The sequence below is a fragment of the Trachurus trachurus genome (assembly GCF_905171665.1).
Source record: "Trachurus trachurus genome assembly, chromosome: 10".
Classification (NCBI taxonomy): Eukaryota; Metazoa; Chordata; class Actinopteri; order Carangiformes; family Carangidae; genus Trachurus; species Trachurus trachurus.
In genome coordinates, this window is record NC_139894.1 from 27,263,259 (window position 1) to 27,286,957 (window position 23,699).

The following is a 23,699-nucleotide window of genomic DNA, read 5'->3' on the forward strand; positions in this document are numbered from 1 at the left end:
GCTGGCAGACATGTATCTTAAAAACAACGAATCTTAAAACGTAACATATTTAACGCAAATTCCTATCATTGAAAAAAAAAAAAAAGGAAAATCCACAAATTCACAACAGGCTAAGTATGACAACAAGTAAGGGCCTATGTTTCTTGTAATTTAAAAAAAAATAGTTGTTTTCTTTGCAATAGTTAGATGAGCTCATTGTTACCACATGATGTTACATACGAACAGCCAGGTCTGGCACACCAACTTGTTGCTTGGTGTGCCAGACCTGGCTGGTTTTGGTTTGTGAAAGGATCAACCAAATTTGATATTATATGTTAATAAATGCAATTAACGAGTGCTCAATGTAGGCTAGCTGCTCCCCCTGCTTGCTGTTTTTATACAAAGCTAAATAAGCGAATTAACACCCAACTCTGGTGATAACGCACAGACCATGAGTGGTAACTAGGCCAGTAGCTGGTTATCTTTGTTAAGCTGAGTTTAGCTTGGCTTGGCTTAATGCCACGAAAAACATAAAAAGTTTGTTGTTGTTTTTGAAATTTGTTTTTGTACGGATTAAACATGTTGCAACATTTTAATAATGTATGTTAAATCGTTAGACAGGATCAGGCTAGCTGTTTCCCCTGTGTCCAGTTTTTATACAAAGCTAAATAAGCTAATCAACTCCTGTCTGACGCACAAACAGTTAGCTGTTTCCTGTTGGCACAGATAACTGTTATCCCTCTTAATGCCAAAGCGTTATATTTAGCGCACAGACACGAGAGTGGTAGCCTACGCCCTTTTAATTTACTTAGCTAACATTTAACATGTTAATTACACTAAGTGGATGTATAGGATTTCTTGGAAGACAATCCTATTAAAAAAATGGCGCCAATAGGTGACAATATCCTCAAGTTCATCTACTGCAACTTTGAGTGACATAACTACAATAACAGAAGTAACATCAAATCCAATTGATCACTCCACGCGCATGAAAGAGAAAGTGTTATTTAGGAACCGGCACAGGTTATAAGCTACAACCCAGTTGGAATATGAATAGATTGGCATTTGTCTCTAGGTGTCAGCCATTGAATCCTTAAAGGTCAGGATGGGTTTAATCTGCTTTAACAGTTTGATGGTGACATTTAGATTTTCTGTAGCATTCAAAACTCATGATAACTGTGATCATGCAAATGACAAAAATGTCCATAAACAGAAATTTCAACACCTCCATTTTATTCAGTAATGACAAATGACAAGTTGGAGCTTTTTGTCAACAACAGTAGGATTCATCTCTTGTTGCCTGTCGACATCTTGACCTTTCAGAATTTAACTAGCTATCTTTTTGAAGAAGTATAACTACCTCTGCTAACCTCTTCAAGCACTTCCACAAAGAGAGACACAATAATGATGCTTCCTCATTTTTTATTACCTTCTTGTTATTGTTGTTTAATCTGTATTTAAAGTGAGATGAGTGCAGAAATTAGTGTCCCATCAGTGCCCCAAAATATGTACATTTTGTTGAAATGTGTGCCCATGTTGTCAACACTTCACATTTGCCACTTGTTTAACAAGAACGGCAAAGTTAAAGATTTCTTTGTGATATGTGATGCTGATCCCAAATATTTGAATTATTTGAAGGAGTGCTTAATTTATCATCCCTGGTAAATGATGCAGCTTCATAAACAATCCACAACGCTGTCCCTTACTCTGGCTAAACTCTGACTTCTTGCTTCCATTTGGCCTCCAAAATTTTCACCAAGCGCTCCTCACATTTTCAAATATTTGTACTGTTTTCAGCTTCCACATTGCCTCACTCTTTTAAATGTTGTTAAACTCCTGTAGAACTCCTTAGACTCTGTGTCCGGATGAATTCACACAAGATGAATGTATGTCTTGACATCTCTCAGATGTTTTCTGTACATGTCTGTTTTTGATAGTAAAACTTGTACTAGTATGCATTACCTTTGCAAAGTACAGTCTGAAGCTACAGCTTGTGAATAAACCAAAAGGTTTGTGTTCTTAATCCTGGATGGGATTGCAAACACAACAGCCTGGATAAGAGTCTGACATCTCTTTTGTTTGTGTTCTTCAGGGTTGGGGTGTTTTCTAGAGAGCGCTGGCTCAGTTTTCATCTTACATCACTGAGTTTGTCTCAATAATTCACGATATCAGTCAGCACAGTAGCCAATGATGATAGTAAAGCAAGATGAGTCTAAATTTTCACTGTAATAAAAATATTATTATAACTATGGAGCAAGAGACAAGAGATAATGTGTGTTACATAGTTATACAGGCTAAATACTTAAATTAATTAATTCACTCAAACTTCATTCTAACCTAGGAACACATTAGAAATCTCATTTACAATATAGCCAAATGTCTGGCCACGGAAGTGCCACAGAACAACAACAATAAAAGCCACAAAAACATTTCTGTTCAGGACTGATTCAACCTGTGAGCTTCTCTGACAGTTTTCTTTGCTGTCGATCCCCCTCTAGTAGTTTTGATTGGACATTATCCCATACAGATATCTCTGGATCTGTTTGTTTATGCCATTAAAACATTAAGCTGATTGAGGAAAAAATGTGACAGTGGCTCATTTTGTATCACCACAAGCTTAACAGTGTTGCTGTATTTCATAAGTAAGGCCTACACCAACTCATGTAGAAAGGATTTAAAAGTGGACACCCTTTCAGATCTTTAGGTTAGCCATCAGTGAAAAGTATGGCTGGTTAAAAAAGTTGTAGCCTAAACCTACGCATGCATTCAGTCTGCACTGTTGTAAATAAAACCAATCTAGGTCAAGAAAACATTCCTATGAAGTTGAGGGCGTCTCTGGAGAAAAGCAGCGATGGACAGCGATTCAAGGAGAGTAGTTTGAGGAGAAAGAGAAGGGTGGAGGGAGGGAGGTGGTCTGTGGGTGTAGCTATGTGTGGATAAACGAGCCAGAACAAACCAGATGGCAGAAAACAAAAAGAGGGGTGAACTGACTTATGGGAAAGAAAACAAGCTACGGCGCATGGAAGAAATGGGAAGCGTTTCTTTTAAATCAGGTGCCCATATGCATACATCTCTAATATGCCTGAGCTGTGCACTCACAGTATAAATACAGAGACTATTAATGTCCCGCTGAAGGACAGGGGTATACAGTGTGTGTGTGTGTGTGTGTGTGTGGGGGGGGGGGGGGCAGGAAGTCAGGCAGTTTATGCAAGCAATGTAGCAATGTAGGTCACTCAGAGAAAGTTAAAAGGAAACAGAAAACAAAACACAAACTCTGAGAGAAAGAGCAGTGGAGTCCAAATGTTAAGATACATGTAGTGAAGCGCAACGTCCCCTTCCCTCTCCGGTTTACTCTCTTTCTGTTGGCCCTCAGTTTAATTACACAGCAGATTAGTGAGTGTAGCTGACTGCAGTCACATCAGGTCTCCTGGAGGTTTGAAGGCCTACGTATGCCAATCCTAGTATCTCTAAATATAGAGGCACACAAGCTTTAATGAGACCAACACATTGCATACTGTACATTTCCATAATCAAATCCTCCACTTGGTGTCTGGGACAGTCCTGTTTTTGTATGCGTCTATTAGGCAGCTGGACAGGCTGTATGGACAATCCTTCAACCATAAACCTGTATAGACACTTACATATAAGTGGTAAGCACATATATATAAAAAATATACATGTTAGAAATAGGAAAATTCCTATTATGTCTAGTCCATACAAATGTTTAATGTAGGGCTATGTTTATGCTCATATCGTCAATAGATGTTACATAATATCCATTTTAAAGCCTGTTTCAATTCACTGTTTATGATATGAGCCTAAAGATAGAGGGCACAGCATGGGAATGTGACTCTAACCTGTTGACAGCCCTGGCACGTCTTGAGCAGTTTGTTAAAGTGGAAGTAATTCAGGGCAGAACCAGCTTGTGAGGACTTGTGTATGAATAATGAGAAATGAGAAGGAATTGGTGAGGAAGATGTGCACATTGTATTTAATTTTTTTTTAACATTTCACAAAAAAATTAAATAAAAATAAAAATAAGCTACCTGTTATGTAGTAGGGATCTTTGCTTTATCTTCATATATCCTATGCTACATATCCTTCCTATACATTTTTTTCTCTAAATGTTTATTTTCAAACACCAAGGCAAACTTCCTGTATCTGAAAACTGTCTCAATGAAAAAATAAATCTGATTGCACAGATCTAACATATCTCACTGGAAACAGAGTTCACCAGTGTGAAGACAGGTTATCTTTAAACCAGCCAGTTTATCATTGTTGTGTTAATTGAAATCTGCCAGTGGCTTTTCTCTGGATCAGACTGGCAGCTATAATGTCACTGAAAACAAAGACAGTTTGAGAATCTGACCTCACCCAGTGCAGGGTCACTCCGGTTCGTACACAGGGCACTGATGTCAGGTCAGTCTCACCAGAGAATCTACACTGCTGCTGAGCTTTAAGCTCGTTTTAAATTACCAGAGAGATGATAGGTTGTCTCTATTCAGACACAACCATGTAACTTTAAAAACTGTTTAACACCCAAAGCTTTCAGTTCCTTTGCTGTGGGACTACATTCTCTAATCTCTTCTCATCTGCTTTGAGTTACTTGTTATTATATCAATATAAACAATGGCTTACATGACTTCCTGAAAATGAAAGGGGTTGTTTTGACTTGGAGTCGGCAGATTTAATGTTTTTCTAAATTAATATTACTCTGTAAAATGTCATACATATTTTCAGAGCTTCACAGCTTGGGTCTCATATCAGTTTCAACATGGATTAAGAGAACCACAAGTACTTTAAATTTTAGGTTCAGATGTTGTAACTTTCTGTGATCTCTCATTGATAACTCCCCTCCTCTTCCCTCCCCTCTCCTCCTCTCCTCTCCTCTCCTCTCCTCTCCTCTCCTCTCCTCTCCTCTCCTCTCCTCTCCTCTCCTCTCCTCTCCTCTCCTCTCCCCTCCCCTGCTTGCTTCTGATTTCAGCCAAGTTGCTTGGTTATATAACCTGTAAATGAGAAGGTCAGCACCCAGCAGTCATCGCCATGGATACTTGGCATGGACACACACATTGTACATCTTGGCTGGTCCACTTGAGAGCTTCAATGTGTGTGATAGTGTGTGTATGAGAAGTAGGGCAGCAGTGGCGTTACCTAACTCGCCCAGAAAAGACATCTGGTTTAAACTTGCTCGTACTGAGGCTGACACTTTTTGAAACATGAGTTTGTAGTTACATATATTACAATTTTTATCTGTGCCTCGTGGTTTTTTTTGTTTATTTGGATGGATATGCATCTTATTGTGTACTTGTGTGAGGTCAAAAGGTGATAGAGTTTATGCAGGCCTGTATGATCACTTCTTTCTGTTCTTGCTATCGTTCTTGATTTGATCATTTGATGTTTGGCTCCAATGATTAATTTCAAAGCCTTGAAGATTTATTGTTGAATTTCTCCTTTTTCCTCCACTTATGAATACTCTAACATTTGAATTTAAACTGAGCAAAGTACAAAACTAAATTCTGCTAGTGCATGTTGGACTCCTTTACAGACTGAATATTTCTGTTCAGTTTATGTAATGTGACAATGTGCTGCTTTTGCTTTACAATATTTTGTGGTTTCTGGTTGAGGGGTTTTTCTGGAAATGTCTGCAGAGCTTCTACAAGCCTGGTGAACACAGGGTTCAGTATGTTGAATACCAAATCACCAATCATTGACCTGGCAGTATTTGATAGATATCAACTAACAATGCGTTGCAAACTCTTGTCTATACTGGACCTTCTGCAAAAACATGTTTTCTCACAAAGTGTGGTATAGTTTTGTCCAGTGGGTGGGTAAATAAGCACATATGAATGTGGATACTTTACTAACATGACTAAAAATCGTCTAACCATCTGGTGGGGGAAGTAGGGGGAAACACTGGGTAACTATAACTTCCTCACAGAAATTGTTAGAGTGCCACGGGGGCTGCAGCCGGGGGGTCAACAGGGATATCAAACAGAGACACATGTTGCATTGAGGAGCTGTTAACCTGTCTGTATATTTGTACGTATGTGTGAACGCTTGTGTTGGTGTGTGTGGTTGTGTTTCACAAAGACTTCAATAAATGCATGGGAAAACAGGTCAGAGGTTGACGAACTGGAGAGATATCAGAGGAGTCCCTAATTCATAAAATAGTGTGATGTGATCCCTGTTAACATGGGAATCAAACCAAGATCAACAGTCACATATTGTACGGACAGAGCTAATCAGACAGACACATGTCTGTGACACTGAGAAGCTGTCAACCTGTCAGTGTGCATTAACTGTGATCACATTTAATCTTATAAATGTATGGGAGATAGGGGTCCAAAGTTAATTAACTGCAGAGATATCAGAGGAGTCCCTCATGGTTGCCAACTTCTCCCACTCTAGCTGATGAAGACATTCTACACAATACACACCCATCATAATCTAAAATTTTCTCCAAAAAAGAACATGGTCATTGAACAGTGATTGATTAAAAACTACAATACCTATTGAGACATGGAATAATTCATGGATAGAGGAGACTTGTGTCTACATTTTATTGTTTAAAAAGTCAAAAAAAAGGTTTGAAAAAGTCCAATAATTTATTCAGTTTTTACCTCTCTAAATGTGTGTGTGTTTCTGCAATTTACGTCGCAAAACATTCATATTCTGAATGGGAAAATAACAGCACAATGATTCCGATTGAGCCGTAAATTCCTCTCAAAATTGTAGGAGTAGTAGTGAATACAAATTTGGTACGGAAGAGGAATAATAAGAAGAAATGGGTCCTCCTCTTCTTCTTCAGCAGGTGATCCTCCAGTTCTTGCTTTGATGCCTCCAGTATCGGTCTTCTTCTATTGCAGGTTTTTGTTTTCCAACTCTCTGTTGACATTGTGCAGGTTTTTGTTTTTCACCCGCAATGTGTTGTTTTTCTGCAGTGGAGTGTCCCTTAGAGGACTGTTTGCCAGCTCATTTTCTTCTGAAGTCCATCTGGACTCTGGAGGTTTACATTTCGTGAGCTTAGAATTATAAGGTTCTATCTCCATTTTTTTCAAAATTGAGTTTTTTGCATAATATCATCCATTAGTGGTCTGTTAATGCCTGTATGGTGTTATTTTTAAATTTTCAACATTTTTTGATTAGTTATTCATAAAATACAAAGGTTCTATCAACCAAAACACAAGCCGAGTTGGAACTTTGATGCTCAATATCTCTGAACTACCCAAAACGGAGATAGAACCTTATAATTCTAAGCTCACGATTTTCTGCTTGAAGGTCCATGTTGATTTTCTGCAGGTTTTCTTTTTCAACCTGCAGCTCTTTGTTGACTTTCTTCAAGTTTTCATTTTCCGTCTCTAATGTGCTGTTCTTAAGCAGCATGTCTGTTGTCACAGGAAAGTTGTTTGTCAGCAGGTTTACTTTTTCTGTCTGTAGGTCGTTGTTGACTTTTTGCAGTTTTTCTTTGTCCATCAACAGTGTGAGGTTGTCCGTCTGCAGGTTTATGTATTTCACTTGCAGGACTGTGCTGACCTTCTTCAGGTTGTCTTTTTCTACCTGCAATGTGCTGTTCTTCAGCAACTTTTCTATCACAGGAATATCGTTTGTCAGCGGGTTTACTTTTCCTGTCTGCAGATCATTGTTGATTTTCTGCAGATTTTCTTTGTCCACCTGCAGTGTGAGGTTTTCTGGTTTTCTTTTTCCACGTGCAGTGCTTTGTTTACTCTCTGCAGTTTTTCTTTGTCCGCCTGCATTTATAACTAGGTAAGTGGCTATAAATACAATACATACAACAAAAATAGGGCTTTTAGCATTAGCTTCTAAAAGTTATTTGAGGTATATATATGATATGAAATAAACAATACCAATATTCACAAAGTATGAACTGTACATGTATAATATAAGGTATAACTCAAATAACTTTTAGAAGAGCTCAATGGTGGTGGATGCTACAGATTGAAGGGATGCTCAGGAGCACATTGCCACACAAAGATAGCCGATGTGACCTGTGACCCTAACCAAGTGACTCTACCAATCAATAGAAAAGCAAGGACTTTCAAAATAAAAGAGCACCTTTCAAAATAATAATAAGGGTGATGATGTCACTGGTGCTCCAAGTGCCAACGACTGTCGTTGGCACTTGGAGCACAAAAGGGAACCAGTGACATCATCACCCTTGTGAACACCCACACAAGAGGTTAAATAGTGAGTCTCCACACCAGATAGTTGGACCAGTCCCAGCCTGGTCAGTTGCGTACATGAACTGATGAAGCCTCTTGGATGAGAGGTGAAACGTCTTCCTAGACAAATAACTAAGTCCAGTTGCTTTCGATTTAACCTCCTTTGAAATACTATGACCTGGGCAAATGAGAATATGCACCAGCTTATCTATCAAATTATTTCTCTTAAATAATAAAGGGTTCCTGTTGAAAATAGATGTTTTATGCTTTAAGTGTTTCAAACATCTGAAACAATCCCTTATAACCTTGTAGTTCAGTCTTACAAAGCAAATTATAACAAACACTCAGAGAGATGACATAAAAACACACAAGCGTTATTTAATTTGTTCTTTACTGCACATTTTATGTACAAGACAAATTCTCGAAAGGCAATAGAAAATAAAACAAAATGCATAAAACATATATATATAGTTACTGTGAGAGAGATAATTAATTGATACAAAGGAAACTTTCAGCTGTGACATTTGCTTTGCATCCTGCAGCCAACCAATCTCCACGTAGCTAATTATGTATATTAACTTATTTACATGCTTGGTTGTGATGGGAAAACATTTAATAACCCACAACACGCTGCCATGATGATGCAGTAAAAAATATTAAAAAGACACAATGGTCAGTGTAGTGATAGTTTCTCTTAAATCTCAGACAGACTTGACCTTTTGGAGATTTTAGATTCCTGTAGGACGCTGACAGGATTTAAGCATTCAAATATCAAAAGAGGAAATTAAAAATATAATTTACATTGATGACCCGAAACACGTCGGACACACTCGGCACTCGCTAACACAACAAACATGGTTAGTTTAGTATCTGTGGATGGTGTTATAGGAAATACGTTTGTCTACAGAACCTGATCCACAGAGGAACTGTGACCCGATCTCATGACCAGCAGCAGTTAGTTCAGCACATTTTTCTCCAGCTTAACTTGGATGTCGTCCCGTTTTACTCTCTGGACATGAAGATTTTCCACATTCCTCAAAATGTGAGCATGTATCATTGCCTTAAAATAAACACACAAACAGAAACACACTGAGACTGACAGAACAACACCCCGTCCACTTGCTCTTCAGACAGAATGAACAAATCGCTGACCAGATGACACAAAGATCGACACCGTCTTGTTCTTCTGTGAATAAAATCTCCTCTGTATAAAATAAAGTGTCCTTCTTCCTTCCCTGAATTGTTTAGTGATATCAGCTGGAATCAAAAACATTATTTACTGTTATATTTTCTCTCATTCAGGCACCAAATAACATACTAAGACTGCTGGGGAAAAAAAAAATCTGGATCCACTTTAAGTGAGACGCGTCAACTCCATGGGTGCTACCCTGTCATTTAGAAATCATGATGGTACAGCGGAAGGACGTAAAGACAGACGGGGTTAAACAGAGCCTGTCTTTAGCTGCGTGATTGGAGAGTTTGTACCAATCTGAAGCCTGAAGCCAGGACAATAAAAACCACAAAAAACGACAACTCTTTGTGTGCAAATGCATTCTGGTAACTCTCGGCCCCCTTTTTTTTTTTTTTAGATGTGAGCCTTTTGAGTCTATTTTCGGCCCCGCTCAGGCCCCTGTACACAACCTCACTTAAACCCGTCCCGTCACTGAACGATCTGTGGCATTTCGCTCCAGGCCTTGGCCTTCTTTTTGGCCAACGCCATCCACGGAGGCTCATCCTGGGGCAAAGCAGGGGGAGGCAGGCCTCGCTGGGAGGGTGGCGTCTGACCAGAAACGCCCGGGGCTCTCGAGCCCGGCTTTTCCGGAGCCGTTCTTGGTGAAAAAGGAGCCGAACTGGCCGTCGTCGTGCTCTGGGGTTGGGTCGTCTTGGGGGATGGTAAGGAGGCGGCTGTTTTGGAGAGCGACGGCGGCGGGCTCGTGCAGGAGGGAGGTTTTTGGGGAACAGGGACTGGTGTAGGGGGGGACAGGGATCTGTGGTGCGGGGTGGGGGGTTGGGGTGGAGGTTTTGTGGTGGCAGGAGGAACTTGGGGTTTTGGAGGGACTGGACAGGGCAGTGACGGGGCTTTTGAGGGCTGAGGTGGCACTGGAGTTGGAGGAGACAGAGCTCTCCTCACCTCCTTTTCTACAGACACTGGAGCCTTATTGACCTCCGACAAACTCGCTGCAAGAAAAAAGGAAACACACACATACACACACGTCAAACAAAAACAAACGAGAGAAGCATCTCAGATGATTTTTGATTTTCATTGACCTTCATGTATTTGTTGAGTTGCACCGTCGCAACGTCTAAGGACGTGAGCTGAGGCTTTAAGACACTTCAGAACAAAGATTTAATGCATTATGTTATATAACTGTACTTGTACTGTGTGCAGGTATTGAGGTACTGTATGTAAACTGTGGGCCTGAATGGGACTCTGGAGACCCTACTTAAACATTACGTAACCCATAATAATTCATTAAGTGTAGCCTACATGTTATTATAATGACCTAATGCACAGCGGATCAGTCTGCAATAATGGATGACTAAAAATATGAATGAGTCTGTATATACAGTGGCTGAGATAGAAGGGATTATTACAAAACAAAGGTAAACAGAACAATTATAGCAGCCACTTACAAAGATTGATGCAAATCAAAAGTGTGTGATATTTTGAGGAAGAGCTCAAAAATGTTTAATCAATGCAAATCAGATAAATAGGGGAGAGTGGGGTAATTTGTGCCATGGGGCAAGTAGTTCCACCCCTATTATCTAGAAAACCATAGAAGAAGTTGGTCATGTGACCACATATTTTTGAAGAGGCATCCATTTCACTCATCCTATTAAGAAGGGAGACACGTGGCTTGAGAGGAAAGCACATTTATGTTCAAAAAATAATTTTTTGCCCTCTAAAGTAAAAATTTCTATGATCAAGTTTTTTTGGTTGCCGTGTTTGAACAATTATAGATAACTTTGAAAACAGTTCACACATGTTTTAGTGCTTTATTAAGCTACACCATGAGTCTATACAGTTAGCATGATGCCAGCTCAAAACAGTTGGGGAATCCTTTTTTTTCAAAATGCTGGGTTTGGGGTAATTTGTGCCAAAGGGCCTGGGTTAAGTTGTGCCAGTGGCAGTGCTGTCTGTGTATAGGAGAAACATAGCAGTGGGCACTGATTTGCTTGAAACTTAACATGTGTGATGAGGGACCGCCCCTGAACACACGGTTTATTTAAGATTCAAAGTGATTGTTCCCAGGGATGCACAACATCTTAAACTATATGTACGTATTTTAGTTGGGGGCGTTACTATAATCCCCTTGCTTTAAAGGCAATTTAAGTAAAAATTGGCACTACTTACCCCGCTCTCCCCTATGCAGGAGCCTGTATAAGATTCATTTTTTAACAATATGGCATCAGCAGCATAATCAGTAGGGGTGGGAGAAAAAATCGATTCACATAAATATCGCGATATCTTTTTTGACGATTTTTAAATCGATTTTTTTTTTCAAAAATCAATTTATTTTTTTGAAATGTTTTTTTTTTTTTTTTTGTTGAATTTTTTTAAATATTGTTAGCCTTTTTTACATACAGAGAGTACAGGTTTTGAAAAGGGTTTAAGTTCACTTTGTAATGGAGTATGTTAATTTATAGGCTCCTACAGTATTTGTGTGCAGAAATGTTAAAAATGCAGACTAAAAATCGAGAGAATCGGCAATATCGTAGAATCACAATTTAAATCGAATCGCCATCCAAAAATCACAGAAGAATCGAATCGGGAGAAAAGCATATCGTCCCAGCCCTAATAATCAGACATGTATCACAGGTGGCAAAAAGAGGCAGTGAAGAACGAGAGGCAATCACACTGATTACAAGTGAAGTAAAGAACAGTCATATTATGTAAAACAGCATAATTCATCTGCTTTTTATTCTCCATTTGACACCTGGAGTATTTTATCACTGTCATTTTGCTTGTTTATCTTTACCTTTCTCATCTATTCAAATAAACTGTATATCTGCCACATTGCCAGCCTGATCAATTATGTCTGCTGCGACGTATAATCAACACATCAGTCTGATTGTTGACAGACGGTGAAGAAATGCTGTGGGATCAGCTGTGGGATCAGTTGCAGTAGCAGAGTTTGTACAGACGGGGGCAGTGTTGCATCGTTCAAAAACCTAATTGGATGCAACAAGTCTGAACAAACAAAAGTGAAGAGGTGACTTGTAAAAAACACCTGATGTTTTTACAGCATATAAAATTAAATAAAGTATAGGGGCCAGAATAAAGACCAACATAATTCTCCCACAATGCAACTCATGAGTCTTTTGAAAGTTTATTTTGAAACTTGACACAAATGACGTGTATGAATTTGCATGTGTGTGAGTGTGTGTGTGTGCTCTCTGACCTTTGCTGGTGGATTCAGCTGTTTTGTTGCTCTGCTCTCGGCTTGCGGCCGAGCTGACGTACATGGGCAATGAAGACTTCCTCTCTTGTTCCTCCTGATAACAGAGTGCAGCACAGTCATTTAGTCTTAGGGTACAAGATGAAAATGTGTTCTCATGTACTGCACATACTGTATATGAAACAACAGTGCGCACAATCATCATTGAGTGCAGCTCAATCTGAAGCCCCGGGAGCACAAAGCTCAAAACACTGTTTTTTCGTTGCAGCCTCTTCAGTATCCTGGCTTCTAGCTGACAAATTGGCCGCTGACAAATGATAAATATTATTTAATTACTTCTCTATTTTATTTTTTACTCTTGCCTTGATTACTTTATTATTTACAACTTTAAATCCCTGGCTTAACGGTTAATGGTCTGTCTTCTGTGTAGTTCTTATTCTTTTGTGGCTTGTGTTAACTATTGTTATCAGGCTTGTTTCTTTTTCTTTTTTCATCTTCAATATCAAATTTCAGTTCACTCCTCCTACATCTTTGAGAGGACCCATATCAGAATGTGTGGCTCAGTCGGGATCAGTGTGCTATAACTTTTCTTGGCAAAAATTTCAACAACCAATGGGAGGAGGTGAAAAAACAGAAAAAATATTGGACTTTTTCCTACTGCTCTAGTCTATTAATGTGGTTTTCCACATTTCAGTAGGTTTTATAGTTTTTGGTCAATTACTGTTCAAGGATCATGATCAATTCTGGATACATTTTGAGATTATAATAATGTTCAGGCTAAAGTGCTGCTCCTGGCCACAGGTTACACTCTACACACATGATTTCTTCCACAGTTGTGGACAAACATCTCTCTCAAAAAGCAGAGATCCTTACAGAATCTGAACTATGAGCCTCTGATTGTGGCCACAGTCCCCATCCAGCTGCCCATGAACTCCAATACAGAATTTGGGGCACATAAAGGCAGAAGTGCCTCCTGGTTTTAGCTTGCATGGGTAAATATGTACTTGAGAAACACCCAAAACATATCAACATGTTCAGAAAGCACGGATACAGTAGGCTACATTTTCAGCTTTTGTGCCTGCTCTGCCTGGGGTCTGTGTGTGTGTCGTCGTGGCTACACCTTAAGTTGCTATGGCAACCTATGAGCTTCAGGCTAAAGCCACACCTGGGACCAATTAATTCATTAATTAGGGACTCCTTTGATATCTCTGCAGTTTATCATCAATTTCACTGATATTATTTCTGACCCCTTTCTCCCATACATTCATATAAAGTTTCTGTTTCACACACACACACACACGCAGGTTACCTTCTTGACAGTGATCTCCTCCAGTGAGTTCTCCTTATAGATCTTCTGTTTCTGTTTGGCCACAGAGATCCAGCTGGGAGAATCGGATCCACCAGAAACACCACGAGCTGCAGCTGCGTCTGAATCAATAACGCAGCAGATATACAGTCACACATTACATTACTCCTCCGTTGCTGCTGAGCACGCTGTAGCCTATAGCTGTATAAGAAAGATGAGAGCATTGTACAGGTATAAAGTCAGTGTGTGTTTGTGTGTGTACACACCTGAGATGCGCTTGGTTTTTCCACCACCGTCTCCATGTACATCTGGTTTCTTGGGGAGGGCAGGCTTGCTACTGGCTGGCTGACTTACAGTGGGCTTAATGCTGATTGGCTGTGGTGGCTCAGGTTTACAGCTGGTTGGCTGGACTGGAGGTTCGATGGGAGACTGAGAGAGAGAAAAAAAGATGGATGATTAATAAAGAATAAAAAGCTAATGATCTGTTCCCTCCATCATATACCGACTGTGCATACAAACTCTCTTTTTAAAGTTGTTTGTCTCATTTCAGTGAGCGGAGGCAGGATTTGACTCTCCTTGGTCTTCTGCCAATTCAAATGTGTGTCTAAAGGTGAGCACCATGCCCAAGGAGATAAGGCAGAACCTGTGGTATCACTTTTACCAACCAACTTATACTATATATACTTATACAGACTATCTTTCATGTGATGTCATCTTATTGTCTTTCTATCATCTTTTACTCCCTATATTGTTGTATTCTTACTTTCTTAATTTGTTTTTTATTCCCTAAAATCCTGAATCTCTTTGTTTTTATTTCCTTTTTATGGCTTTCATTTATCCTTATTATATTCCTCACTGCCTTATTTATTTTATAAATGGTTTCAAATCAGTTTCTATTTTTTAATATTTCCTTTTATCACTTTTTTTGTTTATTTTTTTCTATTCTATCTATGTCTAATCTCTTTTTATCTCACTTATATATTCTTTTATTATTTCCATCTCCTTTAATTTGCATCCTTACATCACCTTACATCTTACTGTGGTTTCTCCTGGTCCTGCCTGTATTTCTTGGGCTCCTATGGGTTTTATGTTGTTGTTCTTGTGCGTTAAAGCAGATTGTTAACCAATGTTTTTTTAAAGGTGGTGTATAATTTAAGAAAATAGAGTTATTTTTATAATATATTAACTGTGTGTGGCTCAATTATTGATGCTAACCATCTGACAGCTATGCTCAGGGTGGTCCCTAAAGATGTAAACATGAACACCAAGCAAGCTGTGGCATGCAGTCGTCTATAAACAAGACAGTCGGGGTCGTCACCTCAGCGTTTTCCTCTTCGGAGCTGAAGCGGTGCAGAGCTGACGTCTTCCTCAGCCGGACTCCAAACGGGTTGTCGGGGTTTCCCTCCCCCATGACGGAGCTCTCTGTAGGTGGGAGGTGGAAGAGTTGGGTCTGTGGTTTGATTTTTATTCTAGGTCAAACAGACATTTCACCTCATGTGACTGGAAAACAGAAGATGTGGGTCATAGCGTATGTACGACGTACAATCACAGCCGAGGAGGACACTGAACTGACCCACGAGAAGACGACAACAGAGGAACACAAACATCTGAGATTATACAACGGATCATGTTCAATGTCTCTACCTTCTGTGCCTGCAGCAGCTGAGGTCTGAGGTTTAGCGGAGGATGGAGACGGTGATGCATCGCTCTGTGGTTTGGCAGCGGCGTTCCCAGCATTCCTTGCTCTACTAGGACTCAACACCAGTTCAACCTTGGGTGAACTTTCTGGCTCTGTATTCACAGCTGGATCCGCGTCGGTTGGCGCTTCCACCTCCTCGGCCCCAGGCGGTGCGATGGCGGAAGAGACGTAGGCAGGCGGCGAGGAGGGAGGGGTCGGGCTCTGGGATCTCTGCCAGGCGGGAGCCACGGTGAAGCGGGCTTTGCTCTGGTCTGAGCTACTGGACGGCTGGTCGGCCATGTCCTCCACTGGGGCAGGTGTGGCTTCTTCTACCGGGGCGGATTGTTTTTCTTCTTCCACTCGCTCCACCGCGTCTGCTTGTTCCTCGTCGGCAGACGCTAGATGTTGTCGGTGAGAAGGTGACTCGGTGACGTCTTCTTGGAGCTCTGCAGGAGTCGTGGGCTGCTGGAAGAAGGACGTGACTTTCTCTGAGCTGGGAGAGACCAGGTTGATGTGGATGGTGGTGGTCTTACTGGGAGAGACGGCCCCACTCTCTGGTGTTTGGGTCTCGTGCTGTGGCTTTGGAAGAGACAAAGAAGGCAGCTTGGAGGGAACAGGAGCTTGTTCTTGTTCTGTGGCTTCAGCTTCATCTTTTTCCACTTGCTTGGTGTCTAAACATTCTACTACCCGTTCTTCTTCAGATTCATCCACATCGGGTTTGTCTTCCTCTGATTTTTCTTCCGGATGGTCGACTCTTGCACCTTCCTCCTCTGTCTCACAGTTTTCTTCCTGCTCCGGCTCTTTGTCGAGCACTTGATCCTCCTGTTCTGTCGGGGTTTCATCGTGACTTACTTGTCTTGCGGTGCAAACAGCATCGTCTCCAACCACAGCATCAGCTCCTTCAGCCGTCTCCTGTGACGACACGGCAACTCCAACTTCTTCTGCTGCTGCGTTGTGGAAGGTCTCCATCACCTCCTCTGCTTCCTCCTTCTCTTCTTCAGTTGCTTCCTCTGCCTCCTCCAGTCTCCCTCTCACCAACTTCACCTCCTCCTCCTCCTCCTCCTCCTCTTTTTCTTTCTTATCCCATCCCTCCTCCTCCTCCACCTCTGGTTCCTTCTCCAGCTCTATGGCCTCCTCATTCTCTCCCTCTTGACTCTCTTTCTGTTCCTGGAGGTCAGTTTTTATTGGAAGTGTATCGTTTATCTCCTCAGGTTCAACTTCCTCTGCCTCCTCCTCCTCCTCCTCTGCTTGTTCTTCTTCTGCTTGCTGGAAAAAGGAGACAAGATATAAGGAGAAGCAGAGGTCTGAGCTCTTCAACATCTTGAGAGACATCTTTCATTTTGATTTATTCCATTCATGGTTGACATACTTCACATGATTGCACACATTATGTACACATAGTCACCATAAATGAAAAGGAACAGGATGAAGAAAAACATATAGTTCCCGCCCCTTTCTATAGTATTGGCTTAGTATCAACACCAATATTATACACTATTTCAAAAAATTAAAGATGATGAAACATCTTTTTTAAACATTTTCTTAAACTATGATACACTTGTACAACTTTTCAGTTCCTTGCTTTGTGAATGACATCTGAATTGACATCTGTTTACGTTAAAGTGACAAAGCCTTCTAGATCGTAAATCAAGTTTGCTCACCAGTGCATCGTCAATCGCTTTGATTTTGACCTTTGAAACTTGACCTTACTTTCACCACAAAACTGCTCTGTGTGACAACCATCGTAATACTTTGTCATATATTTAAAACCAACTGATCTGTCTTAAAAATAAGATAAATGCTCACAAATACAGATTTTTCAAGACATTTAAATCACAAAACTAGAAATGAATCACTAATACTTACATCATGTTGATTGAATCGTTCCACAACTAGTTCCTCTTCTTCTTCTGCTTCTTCTTCCTCCTCTTCACTTGGTGCCGCCTCTTCCGTGGGAAGTGTTTCGTCTCGACAGGGTGCGGTGGAATCCTTCTCCTCTTCCTCGGCGGTGTGATCTACGAGAGAGGCAGCGGGAGCCGCCAGATAACCGACACCCTCGTCCACCTCTGCCTCCTCTTCCTTCACCTCCTCCCCATCTTCTATCTCTGCTTCCTCCTCTACTTCATCCTCCTCTTTCCCCAGCGTCTCCTCCATCTCCAGGACAACGCCTTCAGTGTCGACACCCAGCGAGGAAGATGAAAGAGGAGTTTTCAAGGAGCTCAGTACCTCCTGTAAGAACGAGCTCTCCTCCTCCTCCTCCTTGTTTTCCTGGACTTCATCCTCCTCTGCGCTCAGCTCCAACTCGCTCCCATCTTTATCTTCTGCTCCATAGGCGATGCCTGTTGGGTCCAGTAGATACTCTTTTGGACCAGCAGGGGTCTCTGGTGTGACTCTGGAAACAGAAGAACGAAGAGGTCAGATTGCCAAGGGAAGATAACAAAAACAGTTCATGCTGTGAGGAGGAGAGAACAAGGAGGAAATCACGTCTATTCACCTGGGACTGTCCAGAGAGGAGGCTCTGGAGCCGGGCTCGGAGGAGGGCAGGGGCTGGGCCTCGGGGGCTTCCTCCTCTGAGAGACTTGGCTCAGGAGGAGTAGAGGAAGTGTCCGGGCTCTGAGAAACATCCTGTTCTGCTTCCGACTCATCCTCCCCCTCCTCCCTTTCCTCCTTATCTCTCAACAGGGATAGTCTGGACTGCTGTGGCTGCTCTTTCTGCTCTTCCTCCTTTTCGTCTTCTTTTTCTTCTTCCTCTTCCCTCTTCACTTTTGGTGGTTTCAGCGCATCAAAACGTACAACTGGATGACAGGCAGAAAAAAGGTCAATCTGATATCACACAGGAGCAACAAGTATATGGAGCTCTGTGGCTGCCACTAAATGAAATAGGCAATTCCTAGTTAACTGTAAAAGTGTCTAATAACTACAGTTGAAAATTAGCCAACACTGCTAAACCGGTTTACAGAAATGTTTATTAGTGTGCACCGTCTGTATATTTTAAACCAATGAACTAAACTAAACTAATAGTATTCTCACAGAACTTGTGTTGAAACCTCTCAATTAACCGTGAAAATACACATTTCTTTTTATTTTGATTGAAAACAATAACACTTAAACCAGGAAGAGATTCAAGATCAGAAATTAAGTCAAGAACAAACCGAAAATCATTTATTTTAATAAACCTGAAAATTAAAACTGGTTTCCAGAATATACACCTCCTGATTGGAAGTAAAACTGAATTCAATTAATAACTTAATTTTACCATTGATAGTCTGAGACTTATTTCAAACACATAAAAACTTGCTGACCTTCGGGCTTCCGCTGTTGTTGCTCCTCCAAAACTTCTGTTATGGAGGCGTTCAGGGTCTCGTCCAGCAAAGATTCTCCCTCTGTTTTCACCTCCAGCCTCTGCATAGACACAAGACGATGTCAGAATGATCATTTACCACTCAGGTGTCCATCAGGTTATCAAGCCTGTGTTCAAGTTAGACAGACTTTTAACCAGAAGCATCACCAGTGTCTTCATCACAGATCTCTATTACTGTCTTTCACATCCCTGATCTTTTTTTTTTTTTTTTTTTTAATACTTTTATTGCAGAATTCAAGTTCATATTCCAGCACATATCTTATCAGTCACTGGCACGTTCCTGCAACATTTATGACATTTTTTTTGTGAAAAACATCAAAGGAAAAATGAAAAATAAATGGATAAAAAAAAAAAAGTAAAATAAGAATAAAAAATAAAAAATAAGATACTAATAATAATAATATTAAGGGGAATATTAATAATAAAAAGGGGGGGGGGGGGGACAAAGACAGTTGGAGAAAAAAAAAAAAAAAAAAAAAAGGGGGCATAAAATAGAAACAAAATACAATATATACATACACAAATTTGTTCTCTTCAGAGATCTAATAAACATTTCTTCAGGGCTGAAAACATCCGTTTATTTATTTATTTATATAATCAAGCCACCAGATCCCTGATCTTTTGTGTTCAGTTCTGGCCATCATTTCTGTTGGTAACTTTTTAACTTTTTTTTTTTAATTTTGTATTCACCATGATAATAAAATGTGGATATTGACCAAATTGATCCTGAAGGGGTAAAAAACAGATTGCACACAGGTGCAGGTTAACCAGAGTCAAGGGAGACACCAACATTAAAACCCGAACTGACTGGTGTCTTCTTAGTTCAGCTTTGACCACTAGTGTTTATTGTGGAGGTGGAGTACGTTCTCTGTAGTAAGGAACTATTACTTTTGGTTTTGCTTCAAAATACAGTGGTCTATTAACTTTGGTGAAGCTCCAACCATCGGACAGCTTGTGTTTCTTCCTCCGACCGTTGCAGTGATGTCAACAGAGCTCAGATCTACGCAGTTACCAAGACACTATCAACCTCTGTTATGTTAAGAGTGAGATGGTCCTTCAGGTGATATGTATTGGGTGGATTTGGGTGTGTTTTTTCTTACACTGGTAGGTTTCCTCTTGTTGCAGGCTTTGTGTCTCAGGCCCAGCTTGTGTTTGGCAGCGGAGTTGTCCAGACAGCCGAAGGGACTGGCCGGCTGACTGAAGTCCCCTGGAACCACCAGGGGGCTCATCGCTCTACTGGAGGCTGCACAGGACAGCTGGGAAGACAGAGAGAGACACACACATGAGGTTTCACTAAAAACTCTCTCAAACAACTGGCTCACAGAGGAAATACTCCTCAGGCATTTGTGAATACAGGTCAATTAACCCCCTGCTACAGCTGGACCCCCCCCCCAAAAAAAACAGCACAAAATCATGTGTCCTCATCTGACAGAGACTGGGATTTGTCCACCCATGTCCTGAGGAAATGATGTCCATGTGCCACTGTATCCTTAAAGATTTAAAGTCTCCAAGTGGACAGGCTCCAGACACAGCTGCTCACACTACAGATTTGAGCGTCAGTCTTGCTCCCAGCTTTATGAAAGCTAACTGCCGAGCATCAGGGCTGGAGAGAAGAGTGTGTGTTGAGAGTGTGTTAAAAGGTGGATTTTCACTTAAACGATGAAGGCGGCTGATAAAGAAGCCAGAGGAAATAAAGCCCGAACTGCAAGCGAGAGAGTGAGAGAGAGAGAGGAAGTCCAGCTGTATAAATATTAGCTGTCCTTATCTGCAGGACCAACACTTACTCTGTCATCACAGGAGAAGTATCCCTCTCTCTTTCTCTCTCCGCTCCCACACATTCACATTTTGACTTATTCCAACCTCTTCTCATCCACATGCTTCCCAGTTTGACAGCTCAACAGATTTTAGACCGACTACAGGGTCCAAATGACAGTTTCAGGAAATTGAATTCTGTATTTGGGAACCGACACCCACACAGTGAGGTCTGTGAGTTATCCTGCGTAGCCAGGGCCTTGCTAATGGAAGGATGTGCTCTCTAAATCAGCTCCATTGTGTTGGGTTTGTGGCAGAAGCTTGAGCTGTCTAAATCTTGACATCTCCAGTGGAGACCAATGAAAACTGTAAAAGATGTGACCAGACTGTGGCTGAACTCGGGTAAAAAGACTTAAAGTTCAGTTGTGGGACTGGATTGAAGATACAACATGTAGGGGTCAGGAGTGCAGTTGTTGACATCTGGATTTATGTATTTATGGAGATTAACACAAATGTCTCTGTGTATGTGAGTGTGTGTGAGTGTGTGTGAGAGAGAGAGAGCAGTGTGAGAGGCAAACTGAGGCAGATTCTGAATGTTGCTACAAGCAGACACGTTGACTGCCAGAGAAACCAGTGGAATGCACTCTGAACACACACACACACACACACACACACACACACACACACACACACACACACACACACACACACACACACACACACACACACACACACACACACACACACACACACACACACACACACACACACACACACACACACACACACACACACACACACACAGTATTACAGTCAGAGAAAAGAGGAGAAAGGGAAAACAGACAGAAACACAAACAAGCTAACAGAGACACAGAGAAGACACGCACACACATGCGCACACGGTCCATCTTCAAGCATCACACCCTAAGCACATGACAGCTATTTACTGTGCTACAATAACAGTGTGTGTTTGTGAAACTGCTGTATAAATCAGACCTGAAGGAGAAAGTTCTCACTTATTCAATTAAATAAAGATTTTCATTTTCTGCTACATGGTAAAAAAAAAAAAAAAGCCTATACAGTATGGTTTCTTACACACACTTCTCCACCAAGTCCTGAGAAAGCTATACACTTATTAGGAGATAAATGCAAAGGCCGTAAACCTACTCTATGTTCACCAGTGAGATTTTCTGAAAACTGCTGCTAGAAAACAAGATAATGAGGGTGAATTAAACAGTAAAGCTGCAGGGAACACAAAACAAAACAATGAGCTCAAAGATGCTAAAATGCTACTTAGAGCAAAGGAACTGCACAGCTGGGTCCCTGGACGTGTTAACCGTAAGTCATTCATTTTTCATTTTACTTTACATTTGACCCATTGCTAATATAGAAATACTGATTAGAGCAGCTTGAAATTCTTCTTGTTGAGATAGCCATAGGATAAAATGTGATTCTTATGATGCTGAACATTTCATTCTGCACTATTCAGTTTATAAAATAAGAGGCCAACACTGATATGGACAAACTAAGAATGCTGAAAAATTATATTAAAAAAACATTAATTTCCCTTTGTTTTCAATTAAATCAATCTCAAAAAACAACTTGTGTCTCCAACAAGTCTGTTATGAGTTCTCAGTGGATAGAAAAGCTCCAGACATGGCCACTGCCACTGTAATTCATAAGTCACTGCAGTCTACCACATTCCTGTGTGTGTGGAATGCACTTTAAAAGGGATATTTTCAGGTTTTTGCCTGCATGTCTTTGTAGCTGGCCATTTGTGGCTCACTTCAGTGCCCGAAATCCTTCTGAAACGGCTAAGACTGCACTATTATTAAATGCTCATTTGTCATACTTTGCTGACCGTGCTTTTAGCCCACATTACAGACAGTGAGTCTAAATGGATAGTTGAGGTTTTAAGGACATTTGTCTCATCACGAATTGGCACTACTTTCCATCTATCCATCCACAAAGTGCTCCTTTTAGTGAATTGTTTGAACCGATAGTGTTGTTAGGGAGCGTGTGGCACATTTAGGGTCACATGGGCTGAACCACAAACAACACTCACACAGTAGGTCAGGAGGCTGACATATGGTGAAAAGGGAAGAGAGTAAGAAACAGTGGGGTTTAGGAGAATGATAAAAGTGGAACGAGAGAGGAAATGCAGAGAGATAGAGGGAGAGAGAGAGAGATCACAACACAGGGGCCTTTAGTGGTGTTGCAGTGATCAGACTGGATCATGAGATGTTTTTACCATAGTCGTCACCTGAGGCAAATGACACAATCGCACAAAGCTCCACACTCCAAACAGCCTGGAGGTTTCTCCTCCTGGCCTTTATAAATAACACTTGAACCATGAGATCACTTGGCTGCTGACGGGGAATTCTCCCACAATGCCATGGGAAGTTGTTTGTTCAGCCTCACGTATTGGACTTTAAAGGTTGTGGTTTCAGTCTGGTTCCCAGCAGCAGCCATTTAGTGTTGCTCGGTGGAAGTTACATCATCAGTAAATTTCTATCACATATTAAATTCCTTGTGACAGGAATTTCTGAATAAAAGGCTGGATATCCTGTCATGGGCGACTTTTGTTCCCCGACTTCTTCCTGGACTTTTGACAAACCATGTCCATGACAAACCAAACCTGACGGAGCTGAGTTAGAGGCCTGACATAAAGAGAAGCTGCACTATTATTAAAATGACTGTCAAATGAAGGCAAACAATCTTAAAAACACATTAAGTCTGAGTCTGTTTGCCCCCATGTCAGACTTTGGTCATATTCAACTAGCAGTTCAAGAGGTACCTTAACTACGGCTAGCATAAAGCATTCAAATCTCTGTTCTGGAAGAATATATGGAATAAAAAATATGTCTGGTTATGTGGCATCAACAGTGGCGTGCACAGACTTGAAGGGCAGGGGCAAAAAGGAAAAAAAGGGCACATATAGTGCATCCTCGCCACTGAAGAGGGCACTTTAGCACGCGTTTTGGCTCCTAGAGGGCATTTTAGCATGCGTTATGGCCCCCATGAGGGCACTTTAGCACACGTT

The 23,699-nt window shown here is 41.0% G+C and overlaps 1 protein-coding gene across 3 annotated transcripts in view; it reads right to left on the reverse strand.

Annotated features, from left to right (window-relative positions):
* Nucleotides 1-8,553: 8,553 nt before the first annotated feature.
* Nucleotides 8,554-23,699, reverse strand: part of LOC310992403 (uncharacterized protein) — a 47,906-nt gene continuing 32,760 nt past the window's right edge. For 2 of the 3 annotated variants that reach the window (XM_083980447.1, XM_083980449.1), the window contains exons 7-16: nucleotides 20,005-20,160; nucleotides 18,846-18,945; nucleotides 18,038-18,338; nucleotides 17,410-17,935; nucleotides 15,510-16,809; nucleotides 15,184-15,287; nucleotides 14,132-14,294; nucleotides 13,869-13,987; nucleotides 12,563-12,656; nucleotides 8,554-10,337 (exon numbers count right to left, since the gene is read on the reverse strand). In XM_083980447.1, the coding sequence (XP_083836573.1) occupies nucleotides 9,820-10,337; nucleotides 12,563-12,656; nucleotides 13,869-13,987; nucleotides 14,132-14,294; nucleotides 15,184-15,287; nucleotides 15,510-16,809; nucleotides 17,410-17,935; nucleotides 18,038-18,338; nucleotides 18,846-18,945; nucleotides 20,005-20,160 (3,381 nt within the window). In that variant the 3' untranslated portion in view covers nucleotides 8,554-9,819. Of the gene's footprint in view, nucleotides 10,338-12,562; nucleotides 12,657-13,868; nucleotides 13,988-14,131; nucleotides 14,295-15,183; nucleotides 15,288-15,509; nucleotides 16,810-17,405; nucleotides 17,936-18,037; nucleotides 18,339-18,845; nucleotides 18,946-20,004; nucleotides 20,161-23,699 lie in introns of all 3 variants that reach the window. The other variant, XM_083980448.1, reaches the window with a different exon arrangement.